Genomic DNA, 16,014 nt, shown 5'->3' with positions numbered 1-16,014 from the left:
CAACCTTAGTTTTGAAAATGTCACCTGGAGTTGGACTAATATATCAAGACATGAGTCCTGGGCCTGTTGCCCTCAGTGAGACTGAAGCATGCCTGGGGCTCCCAGTTAGTCTCTGGACTGCCCCTTTTGGGGTGGGATCAAGCGTGATTTGCATTATGTCTTTTCCCTTCTGTAAGTACCATGGCCGGCTGAAAAACAACAATCTGGAGGGTTCAGTGCAGTGGCAGTGGTAATGATTAATTCAAAAGCTAACCGTCAACAACCTTCAGTTTTGTTACCAACTGTACAGCCCTTGAAAAATTGAATAAAATAATTTCTGAGTACTGGTGTGTCAGTTATCGGAGAAACAAAACAATTAGGTGCTTAATTTCAATTTCTTTTTTTCCCGGTATTGACTCATGTTTTTAAGAGCAACCCTAATTGTCCAATTGTTGCACAGTAAATGACAGTCATTTTGAAAGGTGATCTGTGGTGAATAAACGTGAATGGTTAGTTATATTTATCTTTACACAACCTCCATTTGTCAACTTGAAATACATTCACCAGATATGCAATGGCTGTAGAGCAAGTAAAGCAAAAGAAAGTGAGGTAGTGCAATGGACAAGTCAATTTATCAGTCACTGAAAACTATATATGTATACATCAGTGAAAAAACATTCTTAAAAAGGGACGTTCTGGTTAAGTTGCACAAATAAAAGCCTATGAAACTTCAGCAAAACAACTTTGTTAAAGTGACGTTATGGTTACAAGTAATACCGAAACCCCCCAGAAATTCGCCAGTTATGGTAAAGTAAGCGACCGTAACTCCAGCTGCCACCGTGCACTGCTAAGACTAACATCCAGAACATCAAATATGACATCACAAATGTCATTGATGACAACACATATATGGACCACTTATTTTTGTTCACTGACATATCTAGGCCAGGTAGTCTGGAGTTGAGCTCACCGACAGTCAGCATATGAAAATTCAAAAGGTGCTATACATCTAGACGTTTACCTTTTTGTATGTTCTTAAAGTACTTTCCTTAGGGTTTGGTCTTAGCTTATGGTGCACATACACAGGGCAATAAGCAGGCCTCAAACACACAGTTTGTATACATGAAGATGAACTTTTTTTTACTTTGTTTATTATTTTAATTAAATACACAACACAAGCAATCCTGAACTCCCTCCTCTTTGCTCGCCCCTCCTTCCCACCCCGCCAAGAGATATATGATATGATATTTTATTTGTATTGCGCTCATACACAAGTGTTTCAGAGCGCCACGGGGCAAGGGAGGGGAAACAAGGGAGGACAGAACAACGTTCTTACTAGGCCCAGTAACATGCAAATGCCCAAGTCCTGGGGCGAGGGAAGTGGGAAAGTGCAGGGGGAGGGGAGAAGAGGAAAGTGCTAGGCAAGGGATAAAAACAACAACTGGTAGTGCAGCCAGCAGGGTGGCAAGTGCAGGGTTTAACACGCAGTCAAGGGGTGTCTGATAAGTGCAGGAAAGGGGACTGTAGGTTGCAGATACAGACCCAAGTGCCAGGACGCAGTGCGGGTGAGTGGATGGGTCGGCAGGGACCTGGGCCTAAGTCAGCAGGTAGCCAGGTGCAGGGTACCGAAGTAGACAGATCCGCAGGGGACAGGAAGAGCGAAGGCAGAAGCAAAGAGGAAGGTCTTGAGGTGCTTCTGGAACCGAAGATGGTTCTCAAGTTTTAGAGTGGCAGGGAGGCTGTTCCAGAGGGAGGCCTTGGCAGAGGAAAGAGATCTACCCCCAACTTGTTGCTTGGAGAAGCAACTGACCCTGAGGGAGTTGGAGGTGTAAGGGGTGAAACATTACGTATTTTGTTCATGTACATCTGTTCGGTGTAGTCTCTCAACAGTCCAAACCACTCTGCTGTCTTGGGTTATGTGGCTTTTGCTTCAGCTTCGTGCAAATTCTCTTTGGTGTACCCCGTCTTATCTCGAGCGCCACAGAGGTGCCACCATCCCACTTTTTTGCACAGTCTTTCAGACTACCCCTCATTTGACCTGCCCCGTAATGTACAATCCTTCGGGGGGCTCTGCCATCTCTCGCCACCTCTTAGCTTCCTTCAGGTTTACACAGTGTGGCCCTCCCCTCCGCCTCTTGGCTCTGTTCCCCTTCAACAATGCTCAGACTCCTAACCTTAAACATATTCTGGGTGTGCGTATTCCATTCCAGTACATCCTCGCTCCTCTCTTGCTGTCCTCTGTCATCACCCTATGCCACACTACTATCTCTGCCATCGCCCATCTTTGTAGATCTCCCCCCCACCCCAAACATGCATCCACACTTGGACCTCCTGGCCATGGCTATCCTTTTAGCCAATATACAGATCAAATATTTCATTTTTGGAATATATGCTCCCCCTCTTTTGCCCCTTGGAAACATCCCTAATAAATAAGCTTCAGGCTGCCGTCCTCTCATGATCACCCCTCCCCCTGCCACTCTGTATAATTGGGCAGGTACAAAACATATTGAGCATTCCTGCCTCCTCGGCCGAGCATCTCGGTCACCCCTGCTTGTCCGCCCCTGGGATTTGTGAAATCCTGTGTGGTGTCATATAAGCGCAGTGCGTGACATACAATTGGATCCGCTTGAACCTAGTGTTCCTGGACACCCTCTTCGTGTAGAGGAGTGCATTGCTCCATTCTGCATCCGTAAGATCTCTGCCCAAGTCCCTCATCGACCCGGTTCTCATCTTAGCTTCTGTCCCCACTTGCCCATCAGCAGGTCATATATCCTAGAAACCGTATGACCCCCATCCATTAGATCATACATGGTTGGTAGTGTATCATCTTGCTCCATCCCAGTCCATACCTTGGGCCATCTCCCTACAATCCCTTTCACCATACACATATGTCAGGAACTGGCCCACCGGGATCTCAAAGTTTTCTCTCAGAGCCTCAAATTCCTGTAGCTTCCCTTCTTCCATTAAATCCTCCACCGTGGCTACCCCTCTTACTTCCCAGTGGGTTCTATCCACTTCCCTCATTCCCAGATGCTTATTTACTAACCGTGTCAGTGGAATATGCGGGGAATAGGGGTCTACCGCTCCAATCAACTTCCATGCTCTTTTCCAGATCTTCCTCCTGTGGGACACCAAATGGGGCCTGTTTTTGAGTTTCTCATCCTCCACCCACAGTATCTCCCTTAAATAAAGTGGTTTGACCCATGGCTGCAGTAGCTGCGTGTCCACTGTGGATTCGTCCGCCATCCATCCTATGACAAATTGTAGTTGTCCCGCTAAATAGTACAACTCACAATTTGGCACCTTTATCCTACCATCAGCGTTTGTAAGGCTATCTTGCATCTCTTACCCACCCACAGAAATGTCCTGAGAGCTCTGTCAATCATGCGGAAACAGGCCACAGGCACACTGTATGGATATTTGCCAAATGGTACAACAGCCTAGGCAGTGCTACCATTTTGATCAATGCTGCTCTACCCACCATGGACAATGGCAAATCTTTCCAGAATGGCATGTTCTTTTTAAGGCCCTCCCATATCCTCTGTGTGTTCCGTGTATGCATCTCTGCAGGGGCATGCCAGATGTCTATTCCCAAATATCTGAACGTCTGAGGTATCCATTTTATGCCCAGATCTGGTAACTGATGTTCATCCAAGGTCTGCAGGGCCCCCAGTGGAAATAGGCTGGATTTATCCCTACTAACTTTAATCCCTGAGAACTCTGCATACCTGTCCAGCACTTCCCAATATATATGGTAAGTTGTCCCTTGGCTTAGTTAAGTACAGCAGCATGTCGTCCGCATATAGCGATATTACATGCCTCGCCCTTTTTAGCGCTATGCCAGCAGCCCTATGTTCCAAGCGCAAATATACCAAACGTGGCTCCAGAGCCAAGATAAACATGGGCAAGAGCGGGCACCCTTGCCTAGTACCTTTCTTGGGTTCCCAGCACCGGGGGTAGGTTTCGCTCTTCTTACCCTCGGCCTTGGTGCCGTATATATCACTCTTACCCATCTCAGAAAAGCCGATCCTATACCATAGTGTCCCAGCATGGCATATAGCCAACCCCACTTGACAGAGTCAAATGCATTGACTGCATCTAGGGAAGCCACCACACATTCCTCCTGAATACCGCTAGTGCAGTCAATTAGATGTTGCAGTCTCCACAGGTTCCAGGTAGTGTTCCTGCCCGGGACGTACCCAGTTTGGTCGGTGTGCACCATCCCGCTTATCACCTTTTTTAATTGTTGCCCGAAGGTGGCAGTCAGGATTTTGCAATCAGTATTTATCATGCAAAGGGGTCTGTATGAAACGCATTCCAAAGGGGGCTTCCCTGGCTTTAAAATGGGTACTATTATGGATTCCCTCAGGCTCTATGGCAGTCTCTCATCTTGTCTTGGGAGGATAGCTCAGGGACAACGTGCTCGCCTTGGAAGCAAGACGACACAGAGCACCACAGGTGCGAAAACTGTGTCTGCGCTTAGAAACCTCTGGGTATTAAGCGTGTTATGAATAACTTATCGTATCATATCATACACCTCCTTCTACATTTCCAACAGCTTGGGGGCCAGTGTACCCGCATATTCCCTGTAGAATTCCCCAGGTGGCCCATCCGCTCCTGGCATATTCCCAGTATGCCGCGCCTTTATAACCTCCTGGATTTCATCAACCGTAAATGGCGCGTCTAGCAGCCCCACCTGCTCCGGTGTCGGGCTCGGTAATGGCAGATCTGTCAAAGCCTCTTCCACCTCCATGATCAGGGATGCATGATCTGAAAGAACCCTAGGTAGAAACTCGGAATGCTCAAACTCCCCCAATGATTCTTTCCATGTGAAGAAATAATCTATGCGTGTAGATACCCAATGCGGTGCTGAATACTGTGAGTACCCCCATTATTTCTCTGTGTTCTGACCTCCAAACATCCGCCAGATCTATCAGCTTCGCCAGGGATTTTGCCGGGGGTCCGGCCTCACGTGTTTCCCATCCGATCTGTATAGTGCCAGATTCATTGTGCAATTAAAATCTCCGCCCCATATCCACATTGCACCACAATATGTGATCAGTCTTGGCAAAAGGAAGTCATAAAAAGGCACCTACATTGTGATTGGGCACGTACATGCTAACCATAAACACCTGCCGGTTTCCTAGGGAGCCATACACTAAGACCATCCTGGTCTCATCATTCCTCGTCTCCAAAATTTTAAGGGGGACAGAGGGTGCCACCCAGACCGCCACCCCCCTAACATACACAGAGCACGGAGAACCCACCAGTGTGCCGCCCCATTTCTTGGCCGGAGCATATTGTTTGTCCCTTGTGAGGTGCGTTTCTTGTAGTAACACAATACCCACTTTCTTTCTCCTCAGATATTTGAGCACCCTCAATCTTTTGATGTGGGTATTTAAGCCCTGCACGTTCAAGGTCATTACCTTAACCCCAGTCGCCATGTTCACTAGTAATCCCCACCTCTCTCATCCCACCGTGTCCAGCCCTCTTTTCCTCCACTCCAAATGTAAATATCCTCCCATCCTATGCACACAGTAGAGGAGAGAAAGACTATTGTCCCTCTTGGGGACCACTTCTGAGTTTGTCCCTTGGAGTTGAAACTGAGGCCCCCATCTCAAAAACACAACCTTCAGTAAAACCATAACACATGTATTCTTTGCATCAACCAAATTGGCCCAACAATACTCTGAACATTCAGGCCCAACCGCTTCTCACGTCCCTGCTTCCCAGTGAGCAACGTGCAGCGGCGGGTGCCAGTAACCGGCACTCCTAGAAACTAAAAGAAACTGTGTGGGTGCGGGCTTCACCAGCTGTCCGGGGAATGCTGTTCACTCCTCCAGTTTCTTCCTTCCAGAAGGCTTCCTGCTTCCAGCTCACAGATCTAGATACCCGCTTGCAATTCCTGCATGTTCTCCATGCTGGTGCCACCCTTCAAAGTGCTCCTCTCTCGTGGATAGGTGCTATCCCTGTATTGTACATCCAGTCCTGTGACTGTTGCAGATTAAAAAAACAAGACTTTCCCTCGTGCACCACTCATTTAGCAGGACAGATAAGCATATACTTAATATTGGAGCAGCGCAACCATTCTTTGATAGGGCCAAATTGCGCTCTGTTTCATTGTACTTTCAGGGTAAAGTTTGGGTATATGGCCAATTTCGAGGGCACTCTTTAGATAACTCGCCCGCCCCTAGAGAATGCCAGTATGCGTTCCTTGTCTTTAAAATTCAACATTTTTGCAATTATTGGTCTGGGTGGTGCCCCAAGCGGAGGTCTCTTCGCAAGGGATTTAGGCGCCCGTTCCACTGTGAATACCTGCATCAATGTTCATGCACCTATCTCCTCTATCAGCAAATTCTCGATATACTCCGTCGCATTGCGCCCTTCTTCCCCCTCCGGCAGGCACAGTTTTTGGACATTGTTCCTCCTTGATCGCCCCTCCACATCTTCCACTCTCTGCTCCAGCAATTTCAGTCTATCCGTTAGTTGTGTTACATTCAGCGTATTATTTCCTATGTTCGCAGTGTTCTCCTGCACTTGTATCTCCACTGTGCTCAGCCTGTCCGATATCGCACGTACATGTTGTCGCAATAGACCCATATCAACAATCACTGCATCAATCTTGTTTTCTAACGAGGCTTTTAAGCCTGCTATGGCTGCAAGTATTGTACCCTCGTCCTGCCGCAGTCCTTCGGCGCTAACTTTCCGCCGATGTCCCCGCATTTGCAGAGTCTGGGGCACTCCCCTCCTTCCTTGCAAAGTCCTCCATCATCAGCTGTTTGCCCTTCCCTTTATTTGGTTTCCCCAACTTGTGCAAGCCCCTGTGCCGTCTTCCGAAGTCTACTATCACTATTTTCACTCTGGCCTCCATGTATTTCCTGCAACTTCTAGTCGCTGCTTCACACATGCTCCAGCAGTCTTATCCCTGGGTGCTCTTCCACCGCTGCATGCAGCCGGGTCTTCCTGCCCCCAGCTCAGGCAAGGGAGCAGAAAACGTGTGGGCTCATGCAGCAGGGGCCAACGCTTCACTGTTTCCTTTGACACTGCCCTGGTCACCTCCTGAAGTCCCAATTGCCTCTCTGCACACTTGTTGCCCAGTTCTCCAGGTTGCCAGCCCTGCATATGTGGGGTACTGCCCTCTTCCCTCCTCTGTGCGCCGTGCCTGGAAAAGCTCTCCCTCCGTGTGCTGACAGTACTGTCTCCCTCTTGGGGCCAAACGCCTGTGTTAGCACTGTCTGTTATTGCAGGGGAAGGAGGGGCTTGTGCGTGTGTCCCGCTGCGCATATGTGCCGAATACCTCACTATTTCAGCCCATTCACCGACACAGGATCTACCTCTCTTCCCTGTGCTCCGCTACACTGGGCATGGGGGGCAGGTGTATCCGTGAACCGCACCCCTTTCCATCCCTCCGGCGCCTCTTCTGTGTAGCTTGCGTTACCTTTGCCCGGCGGGCTGCAGCTTGGCGCTCCGCCTTCTCCGCTGTCTTCAGTCACTCGAGGTCTCGCCTTTGCCGGCCTAGCACAGGCCGGGGGCGCGCTGGTCGGGCTCAACGAATGCCCACAACGATCACACCTCAGGTGCCTGGATTCTTCCTGCATGCTGCCTGCCATCATCTTCTGCCGGCCGCCATTGTCGCTTTCGGGTGCTTCTACGCAGGTTCCCGTTCCCAACGGGGAGCTATCAGGCTTGTATTCCAATCAGCCTGCTGCCTCTCCAACTGTCTGCATAGGTTTTCCATAGCTGTTAAGCACTTTTAGTGCATTTAAAAAGGATCTTTTTACGGATCTTGCAGGAGCTTCCCTCACAGCATGGCGGTTAGCTCTGCCCCCAAGATGAACTTAAATGTTATTGACATTTTCTGGTGATGTTGTTTCTTTCTTCCTTACTTTAGTTTCCCTGTATGTGCCTCTGATTTGTATGCATTGTGGGTCTTCATATGTATTGTTCGTACTAACACAAGTGTGTAATAAGTCTTGAATTGTTTGCGATTTACACCATGTTTAACATTACTCAAAACTCTGATAAGGTAGCATTCATTATTTTACTATCCAAAATTACCAGATGAAAGATTTTGTACTTCTATGATGCATGATGCAGCCATTGCCTATGTTTATATATGATTAGGTGCCTGTATTAACAACACTCAAATACAATGTTGTTTAGATGAGTACATTCTTTAATCAATTAAGTAGTTCACGACAGGTCTCCCAATCAACCCTGACATCTTGTTACCAACATTATAAACACAACCCCTTGTTGGGACTTTTCATAACCATAACGTCCCTTTAACAAAGTTTTTTCATTGAATATATATATATATATATATATATATTTTCACACACAAAACTATAACAATACCAATAAAGAGTTGTATGCCTTAGAATCTAACAGAGAATATATTGATATCATAACATATAATATACACACATGTATTGATAGAACCTCTGACATTCCAGAATAAACTAACAATGAATAATTACAAAATAATCTAATTGCATCAGTATGTACATTCTTAAATACAAATATTACACGTTTCTTTGAAGTCAAGCAAAAACTTTACACCTTGTGTCTGTAGACTGAAGCATCATACCTTAATTTAAAAGCTCGTTAACCTCTTTTGGTTTTAACAGATCATGGTTTGGATGATAAAACACAGGAATAAGCAAATGAGTGGAATAAGCAAAACGAGTGAGTGACAACAATAAGGATTCAGCATACCAATGAGGGGGCCTTGAGTAAATTTGGCTGAGTTTATATATTCACAACCCATCCATTTTGCCTTTTCATTACACCCCCAACGTTGTAGCATCTCTCACTTTTGGTTTCAATCACCCTGCAGCATAGCAGAAACCATGACGTTATGAATTATTAGGAAGCGGGGTAATCTTTGGCATGCTGGTCCTATGAATTTACTAGAGTAGAAATGAAACACAAAAGTCGGCCAACTGCAAACACCTTGATGTTGTCTCATGCTGCATGCAAAAGAACACCACTCTTACCTCTGAACTATAATCATCAGCTGTGGTTGAAATTTCACTTTCAGGCTGGAACGGGAAGAAAATGTAAAAATTCAAGACAAAGGTTTCACCAAAGTTTTAAAGACATATCATGGAGATGGGAGAAATAATAGCGGACGACACCCAACAGGACCTGCTGACTCCAAGCACTGCACCCAGCCCCTAAGGACAGTTGCAGCACACTATATAGATCATCAATATCATAAGACAAACCAATGACTGGAGTTAAAAGGTCTGATGTTTGAATTGAAGCAGGCTTAAGTCTTGATTGCTCAATTAAGAAGAAATAGATGCCCTTAAGCTAACTATTCCTACCATGACCAAGGACAACTTAATTTATAATTATTAAGTTGTATAATAATAATAATAATAATAATAATAATAAACAACCAAGCCTTAGGACAAGCCATCTTTGCTCAGCAAGTGCACGTGCAGTCTACCGTGGTCAGAAGAGAGGTGGCTCGAGCAACATTGAACCACCAACTGAGTTCCAAGTCCATTGCACCAACTACCAGGGTAATTCCACTAACCTGGTACAATACCAAACACCCAAAGGGATAACATGCCACATGAAAAATGCTAATCCTCACCGGGAGATTTCTCGCCTGCTGAGGTTGACCGCAATACGCTGCCATTGGAGACTACCAATGATCTTAGTCTAGGTACTGCCACAAACAGCCAACCAGTAAGTTGGCAAATTTTACATCGGCTGCAGAGGCATTGTTTCTGCATTCAATCTACCTTAGTCGGGGTATGTGCTACATATACTACTTTACAATACAATAATGAACATAACTATGCTATGAATCTTTTATTTTGATTGGCAATGAGGGCCACTACTAGAAACGTATGGATGGACACAGTCAAAGCAAGTGCATAACTAAAGCCCGGAGCTGAACTCTTAATTTTTGTAGGTTACACGAGAAAATGCTCCAATTAAAAGGCTTTTTCATGCGGCAGCCTTGACATTTTTAAGTGCATTTGATACACCTGAGGTCACAAACTCACAGGTTACTTTGAGTAGTTTCCAAAAGCATGCAAGCCTCTCTTCTGTTAACAAACATGACGCTATAATATGTTTGATGGGATGGTTCCCACCCGGGAAGAGCTACAATCATCTGCATATCAGTTATGTCTTGGCCAGAAGAACAGTTCAGCCCGAAATGCCAGGATATTCTCTTCTGAGCAAAAGAACCAGCATCAATCGCAGGCATGTTTTTCTGCCTTGCTAGGTGTCTGTGAGGTACAGCGGAGTTGCAACATCTTTAGTCAGAGAGTGCACATTTGGATTACCCTTACTATACGAGGGTGAAGACCCAAGTATTTCAACACCTTCCAGAAGTGTGAGCCCACCTCCTCAGACAGAAAATCAGCCATACTAATTGGTTCTCCTTTATGATACTCCCTCAGGAATTTCTGCAATCAGAGAGCTAAAAGGTGATAATAGACTCTCCTGAGTAAGCACCAGCCTAAAGACAGGTTATTTAGCCAAGTTCATTCTCAGTAGAGGGACTCTCCCACTTTAACCATTTGGCAAAATTTAAAACCGATGGGCAGGGGCGTGGCCAAGAGCGCCATCGATGTGGTCGCTCTTCTAACAGCCTCCGTGGGGAGCCTGCTGCGGTGCCGAAAATCAGGCGACTCCTGCGGGCACAGGATTCGGAATGCAGGGCTTTAGCTGTTGGAACGCCCCAGGCACATTGGGGGCTAAAAATATATGGCCCTCGCACCTCCTGAGCCTCGTAAACTGATGTGCGGGTAGGAGGTTCCAAGGTGGCGCATGAGCGACAAGGTGAGAGGGGGAGGAGCAGTAGTAGCACGGAAAAATAAATGAACAAATGAAACCCACCATCCCTTGGCCCGACCGCTTCACGGGGCCCTGCTGCCTGCGACAACATATGCAGAGATCATAGGGGCGGCGCCCCCACCCGCCGTTCGGCCATCGGAGCATCTGACGGCACATCGGCTCTGCGTAGGACTCTGGGGACACGCTGCCCTGCTCCCCGCATGCTGTCCTTCGTCAAGCCTAGCGTTGGGGGCTCGGCGGCTCCCAGTTGTGGCACTCAGCAAGCCGGATCCGGCGGCCTCTCTTGGGAGTCTGCCCTGGTCGGAGACGGCGGCGGCGACTCCCAGGCCGAAACCTGCATCCAGTCGTGTTGCGCCTCAGCAGCGCCGGAGGGCATCCAGCCCCCAACGAGACCCCCCCCTCCTCCCGCCCGAGGCTAGGACTGACCTGCAGTCAGAAGCGGCTGTGGGGCTCCCATCGCTGGGGCCGGTAGCCTTCCTCCAGGAACCTGCCTTGATCAGGGGTGGCGACGGCAGCCCGCGGGCTGGAGCCAGAGGCTGGCACTCTCCACCATCAGGCTGCGCGCCGCACGGGGGCCGCTCCGCCTGCAGCAATCAAGGGCACTCAACCCCAACACGATTTCCTGCCCGACATCTAAGGCCCCCCTGCATTTGGGAACAGCTGTGGGGCTGTCCCGCCCCCCCATCATCTCCTGGGGTGCCCCGGCCCACCCAACAGCCAACTGACTGCCCGCAGTGACTTGGGACGAGAGATCTCCCTCCCCCTCCATTGTCTCACAGCCTTTGAAGAAGGGAGAACAACCATCAGGGGAATCAAGGTGGAGGAACTGGGACCCCGTAACGTACCACACAGGCACCCCGGTAAATGCACTCTGCCCCAATCGCAAAGCGTCATAAAACTAGGCTTCCTCGGACCCTGCCGACCCACTATGCCCCCAGGGGCATCCAACACCTGAGTTCCACTCCTGGGGCACCCCGGCCCACTCGACGGTCCCAGCCTCCCTCTTGGAGACCCTCCCGGACGACCTGCAGCACCGTGGAAGGGGATTCCCCCCCCTCCAACTTCTCGCCTCTGAAACCCGCGCTCCTTGTCCTTAAGACCTGTGAGCCCCTCGCCCGCAGACATCCCACTACGGCCTGTGAACTCTTGGCCCCTAAAGACTCCCAGCTCTATTCCTGGGGTGCCCCGGCTCATCCAGCGACTCCCCATACTCCATTGCCTATTCAGTGAAAGGGACACCATGTCGAAACAACCAAAACCCACGAAGAACACATATTGCCACAATGCTTCTGGTGGCGGATAAAGGGAAGAAACAAGATCCACCCAGCTCTATTCCACAGGCGGACCAGGAGGGTAAGAACACCTTGCGCCCAGAAGCGACTTGCCGGCCTTTATGGCCGACATTAAAGCTGAATTTTGATCTTGTATGACTGAGCTCTCGACAAAATTATAGCACACAGACCGGAGAGTAACGGAGGCAGAACAGAGACTGGGGGAGGTTGAGGACCAGGCCCAGGACCACACCACGGCCATAGAAGGGATCCAACAGTCCATCACATTATTAAAAAACAGATGTGAAATACTGGTATTCAAACAGGAGGACCTCTGAAACCGAGCTTGGCGCAATAATCTACGAATTCGAGGTGTTCCCGCCTCGGTTCCGGACCGAAAACTAACTCAATATCTCGGGGATGTCTTCCAATGCCTTCTTCCGGACTTAAACAAGGCCCAACTTCTACTGGACCGCACCCACAGGCTACGCCCGCGCCGTGGAGTGGAGTCAGACTCTCCCCCCAACGTCATCACCAGAGTGCACTTTTTCACCACCAAAGAGGCCATCGCATCAATCTCCCGCACCCGAGACAAACTAATTTTCCAGGGATCCACAAGCCAAGTTTACCAGGACCTTTCCCTTCTCACCCTACAAAAAAGAAGAGCTCTACGTCCACTGGCTCTCTTCCTTCAGGGCCAGCAAGTTCGCTACAGGTGGCTCTCCAACAGCATTACAATTTACTTACAAAGGCACCCTACGAAGAATTACCCATCTGGAGGACGCCGTGCAAATAATAACCCACCCTCACCCGGGACGACCTCTCCGGGGGCATCACAGAGGGGTCTCCGGTGCCCCTGCCAAAAGAAAAACGAAACACGTGGACGAGAGTCCCGAGGGAGAGAAGGAGGAAATGACCGTACACTGCAGGAGGGCACATAAATAGGTGCCCGGGAGGCGAACATTCGGAGTCCGACCTAACGCGACCCCGTTCCTTTTTGGCCCCAATTTCCCCTTGGCCCTGGGGTGATGCCGTCTACTGTGCCTTTGCAAAAGACCATCATACATCTGCCGCAGCGCCGCCCCGCCCACGGCTCCTGCCCACTTCCAAGGTAGGTTACACCTACAGATCCTTCGCATGCCAGCCATAGTCTGGCCACAAGTTCCAGCCATGATGGCTGACCTCTGTTATTTGGCCCAGTTGGCCTGGGGGCTATCGGTCTCACAACGCAGACCTCCCCATTAATTAACCCCCTGCCTCCCCGTTGGAGGCGGGGACTAAAAACCCAAGAGCAGGACAACTACCATTCCTACCCATCTAAGCAATGGCTGGCCTCAACTCAACCTATACCTCTCACATGAACCCTCCAGAGACCCCCCCCACCCGGGATCATAGCATTCGGAGAATCGTCTCCCTCAATGTCAGGGGGCTGAACTCCTCGCCCCCCCAAATGCAAATCTATTTTATAGAAGCTCCAGGACGAGGATGCAGCAGTGGCCCTGCTCCAGGAAACCCATCTGCTGCCGGTGGACTTCGGGCGCCTCCGCTGCCAACAATTCCCTAAACAATTCATTGCCTCAAGTGGCAACAAGAAAGGAGGCACAGCAATCCTCTTTCAGAAGGGACTGAACCCCCACATACTGGACTCTAAACTCTGCCCAGAGGGACGATTTGTGGCAGTGAAATGTCTCTTGCTGAACCAGCTATACACCTTCATTACGGTCTATGCCCCGAACACGGGACAGGTATCATTCTACGAAGCCCTGTCCTCTGCTCTGATTCCCTTCACGCAGGGTCAGGTCGTGCTGGGTGGGGACTTCAATGGAGTGCCAGACCCCTCGAAGGACAAATGGCACCCGGCCTCCTTCGGAGACACCATCCTGGCCCTTGGCCTGCTACGACTATTCAGGGCCCTGGAGGTGGTCGACTCGTGGAGGGGGCTGCGCCCCTCGGAAACAGATTTCACCTTTTACTCCTACATCCACAGAACCTTTTCAAGGATTGACCTCTTGCTGACATCACCGCAGGTCCTGGCCTTCACGAATGAGGTGTCCATTGGAACAAGAATTCTGTTGGATCACGCCCCGGTAACCCTGGAGATCCGCGCCCACGACCCTACTCCTACTGCCCACCGCAGATGGTCACTGTATGACCCATTGCTGAATGATGGCGCGCGGGGTGGCATATCATAGGAGCAGAAGGCAGACCCACATGTCTCTCGAGGAGGTCCTCCGGGAGGTGGAGGCTTGGCACAAGGAAAAAGGCTGGTCCCCCAAAGTACAGCGAGCGCTCCGAACGGCGCGAACGAAAATTGAGGCGCACTATGCCGAACACACGGCACACCTGTTAGCAAAGACCAAACAGTTTTATTATGTCGGGAATAACAAAGCGAATAAGTTAATGGTAGCAAAGCTTGCCAAAATCAAAAAGAACACCACCATCATCATCATCATCGGTCTGCGTGACCCTCAGGGCACAACCCAATACTCAGAACCGGAGAAATTGCGACTAGCAGCTGAACACCTTGTACAGGTAATGTCTGCATACCCACGCAACCAACAGGAGCAGACTGCATACCTACAAAAGGCCGTCCTTCCTCAGCTGAAGCCTTCAGCCCGAGATACTCTAGATGCGCCAATCTCAGCAGAGGAGGTTGAAGAGGCCATAAAAGCCCTCAAAACCAGAGCCCCAGGACCAGACGGATTCACCAACAGATTTTACAAACTCTTCAGGCACCAACTGCTACCACCATTGGTGAACCTCTTTAACTCTTTCCGGAGCACAGGCACGATAACCCCCTCCATGCAGGAATCTATTACAATTCTCCTGCCTAAACCCGGGGGGAGGGGGTTGTGCAGCAAATCCAGCCTCTTACAGACCCATTGCACTGCTGAATATCGATGCTAAAATCTACTCGAAGGTCCTGGCAAAGCGTCTCTCTCGCATCCTGCCCGACATAATCCACCCGGACCAGACTGGATTCATCAGAAACGGAGCAACAAGCGACAACATTCGCAGGACACTAGACAGGATAGACCTGGCCAACCCTAACTCCCAGGGCCTGGCATTGCTAGCCCTCGATGCCACCAAGGCGTTCGATAAAGTGTACTGGACCTTTATGGACCTCACTCTGGAGGCCTTTGGCTTCGGATCAGAGTTTCGAACCATGGTCCTAGCGAATTACATATCTCCAAAGACCCTCTTAAGAGTTAACGGCTCCCTTTCTTCTCCAATCCCTCTAACCAGCGGAACCAGGCAGGGATGTCCCCTATCTCCAGTCCTATTCGCCCTGGTTATGGAACCCTTTGCCCAAAGGATTAGATTAAATGACTCCATCAGGGGGTTCCAGGTCGGACGCTCCCAACATAAAGTGGCCTTATATGCGGACGACGTCCTACTCGCCATCACACAGCCTCCCATCTCACTGAAACATGCCCTGGCTGAGATAAAAGACTATGGGAGAGTCACCGGTTTCACTATTAATTTCAATAAATCCACAGCTTTAGGGATAGGCTTGACCTCGTTGGAAAAGGCAACCCTGAATCTGCTCTGTCCCATTCAGTGGAAGCCCAAGACGATCCCCTATCTGGGGGTTCAGATCCGGGCAAATCCAAATGAGGTCTACCGCATACATTTCCCCCCTCTTTTTAAGGAACTTTTTAAGGAGCAGATGACCTGAAGCGGTGGAAATTACAGGAAATCTCATTAATGGGCTGATTACCGCCTGCAAGATAAACCTTCTCCCTAGATTCCTGTATGCCTGTTCCTCGCTGCCGGTGCCTATCCCACCTCCCGCTCTTCGGGACCTCCAGAGGAATGTGCTGCGCTTCATCTGGCGGGGGAAAAAACCCAGGATCCCCCTGAAGACAATGCTGGGGAACGCCAGGCTGGGCGGCCTGGGAGTGCCCAACCTACAGGGATACCAGATAGCAGCACAATT

The 16,014-nt window shown here is 49.5% G+C and overlaps 1 protein-coding gene across 3 annotated transcripts in view; it reads right to left on the bottom strand.

The window, feature by feature from the left end:
• Window positions 1-16,014, bottom strand: part of AKAP9 (A-kinase anchoring protein 9) — a 2,953,299-nt gene that overhangs the window by 2,589,589 nt on the left and 347,696 nt on the right. For 2 of the 3 annotated variants that reach the window (XM_069648423.1, XM_069648424.1), the window contains exon 3: window positions 8,979-9,023. The exons of the other annotated variant lie outside the window; for it this stretch is intronic. In XM_069648423.1, coding sequence (XP_069504524.1) covers window positions 8,979-9,023 — 45 coding nt within the window. The remainder of the gene's footprint in view (window positions 1-8,978; window positions 9,024-16,014) is intronic. 3 annotated transcript variants of the gene reach the window in all.

Source organism: Ambystoma mexicanum, chromosome 2q (genome assembly GCF_040938575.1).
Source record: "Ambystoma mexicanum isolate Mex_15411 chromosome 2q, UKY_AmexF1_1, whole genome shotgun sequence".
Taxonomy (NCBI): domain Eukaryota; kingdom Metazoa; phylum Chordata; class Amphibia; order Caudata; family Ambystomatidae; genus Ambystoma; species Ambystoma mexicanum.
This window is presented reverse-complemented; position numbering and strand designations above follow the sequence as displayed.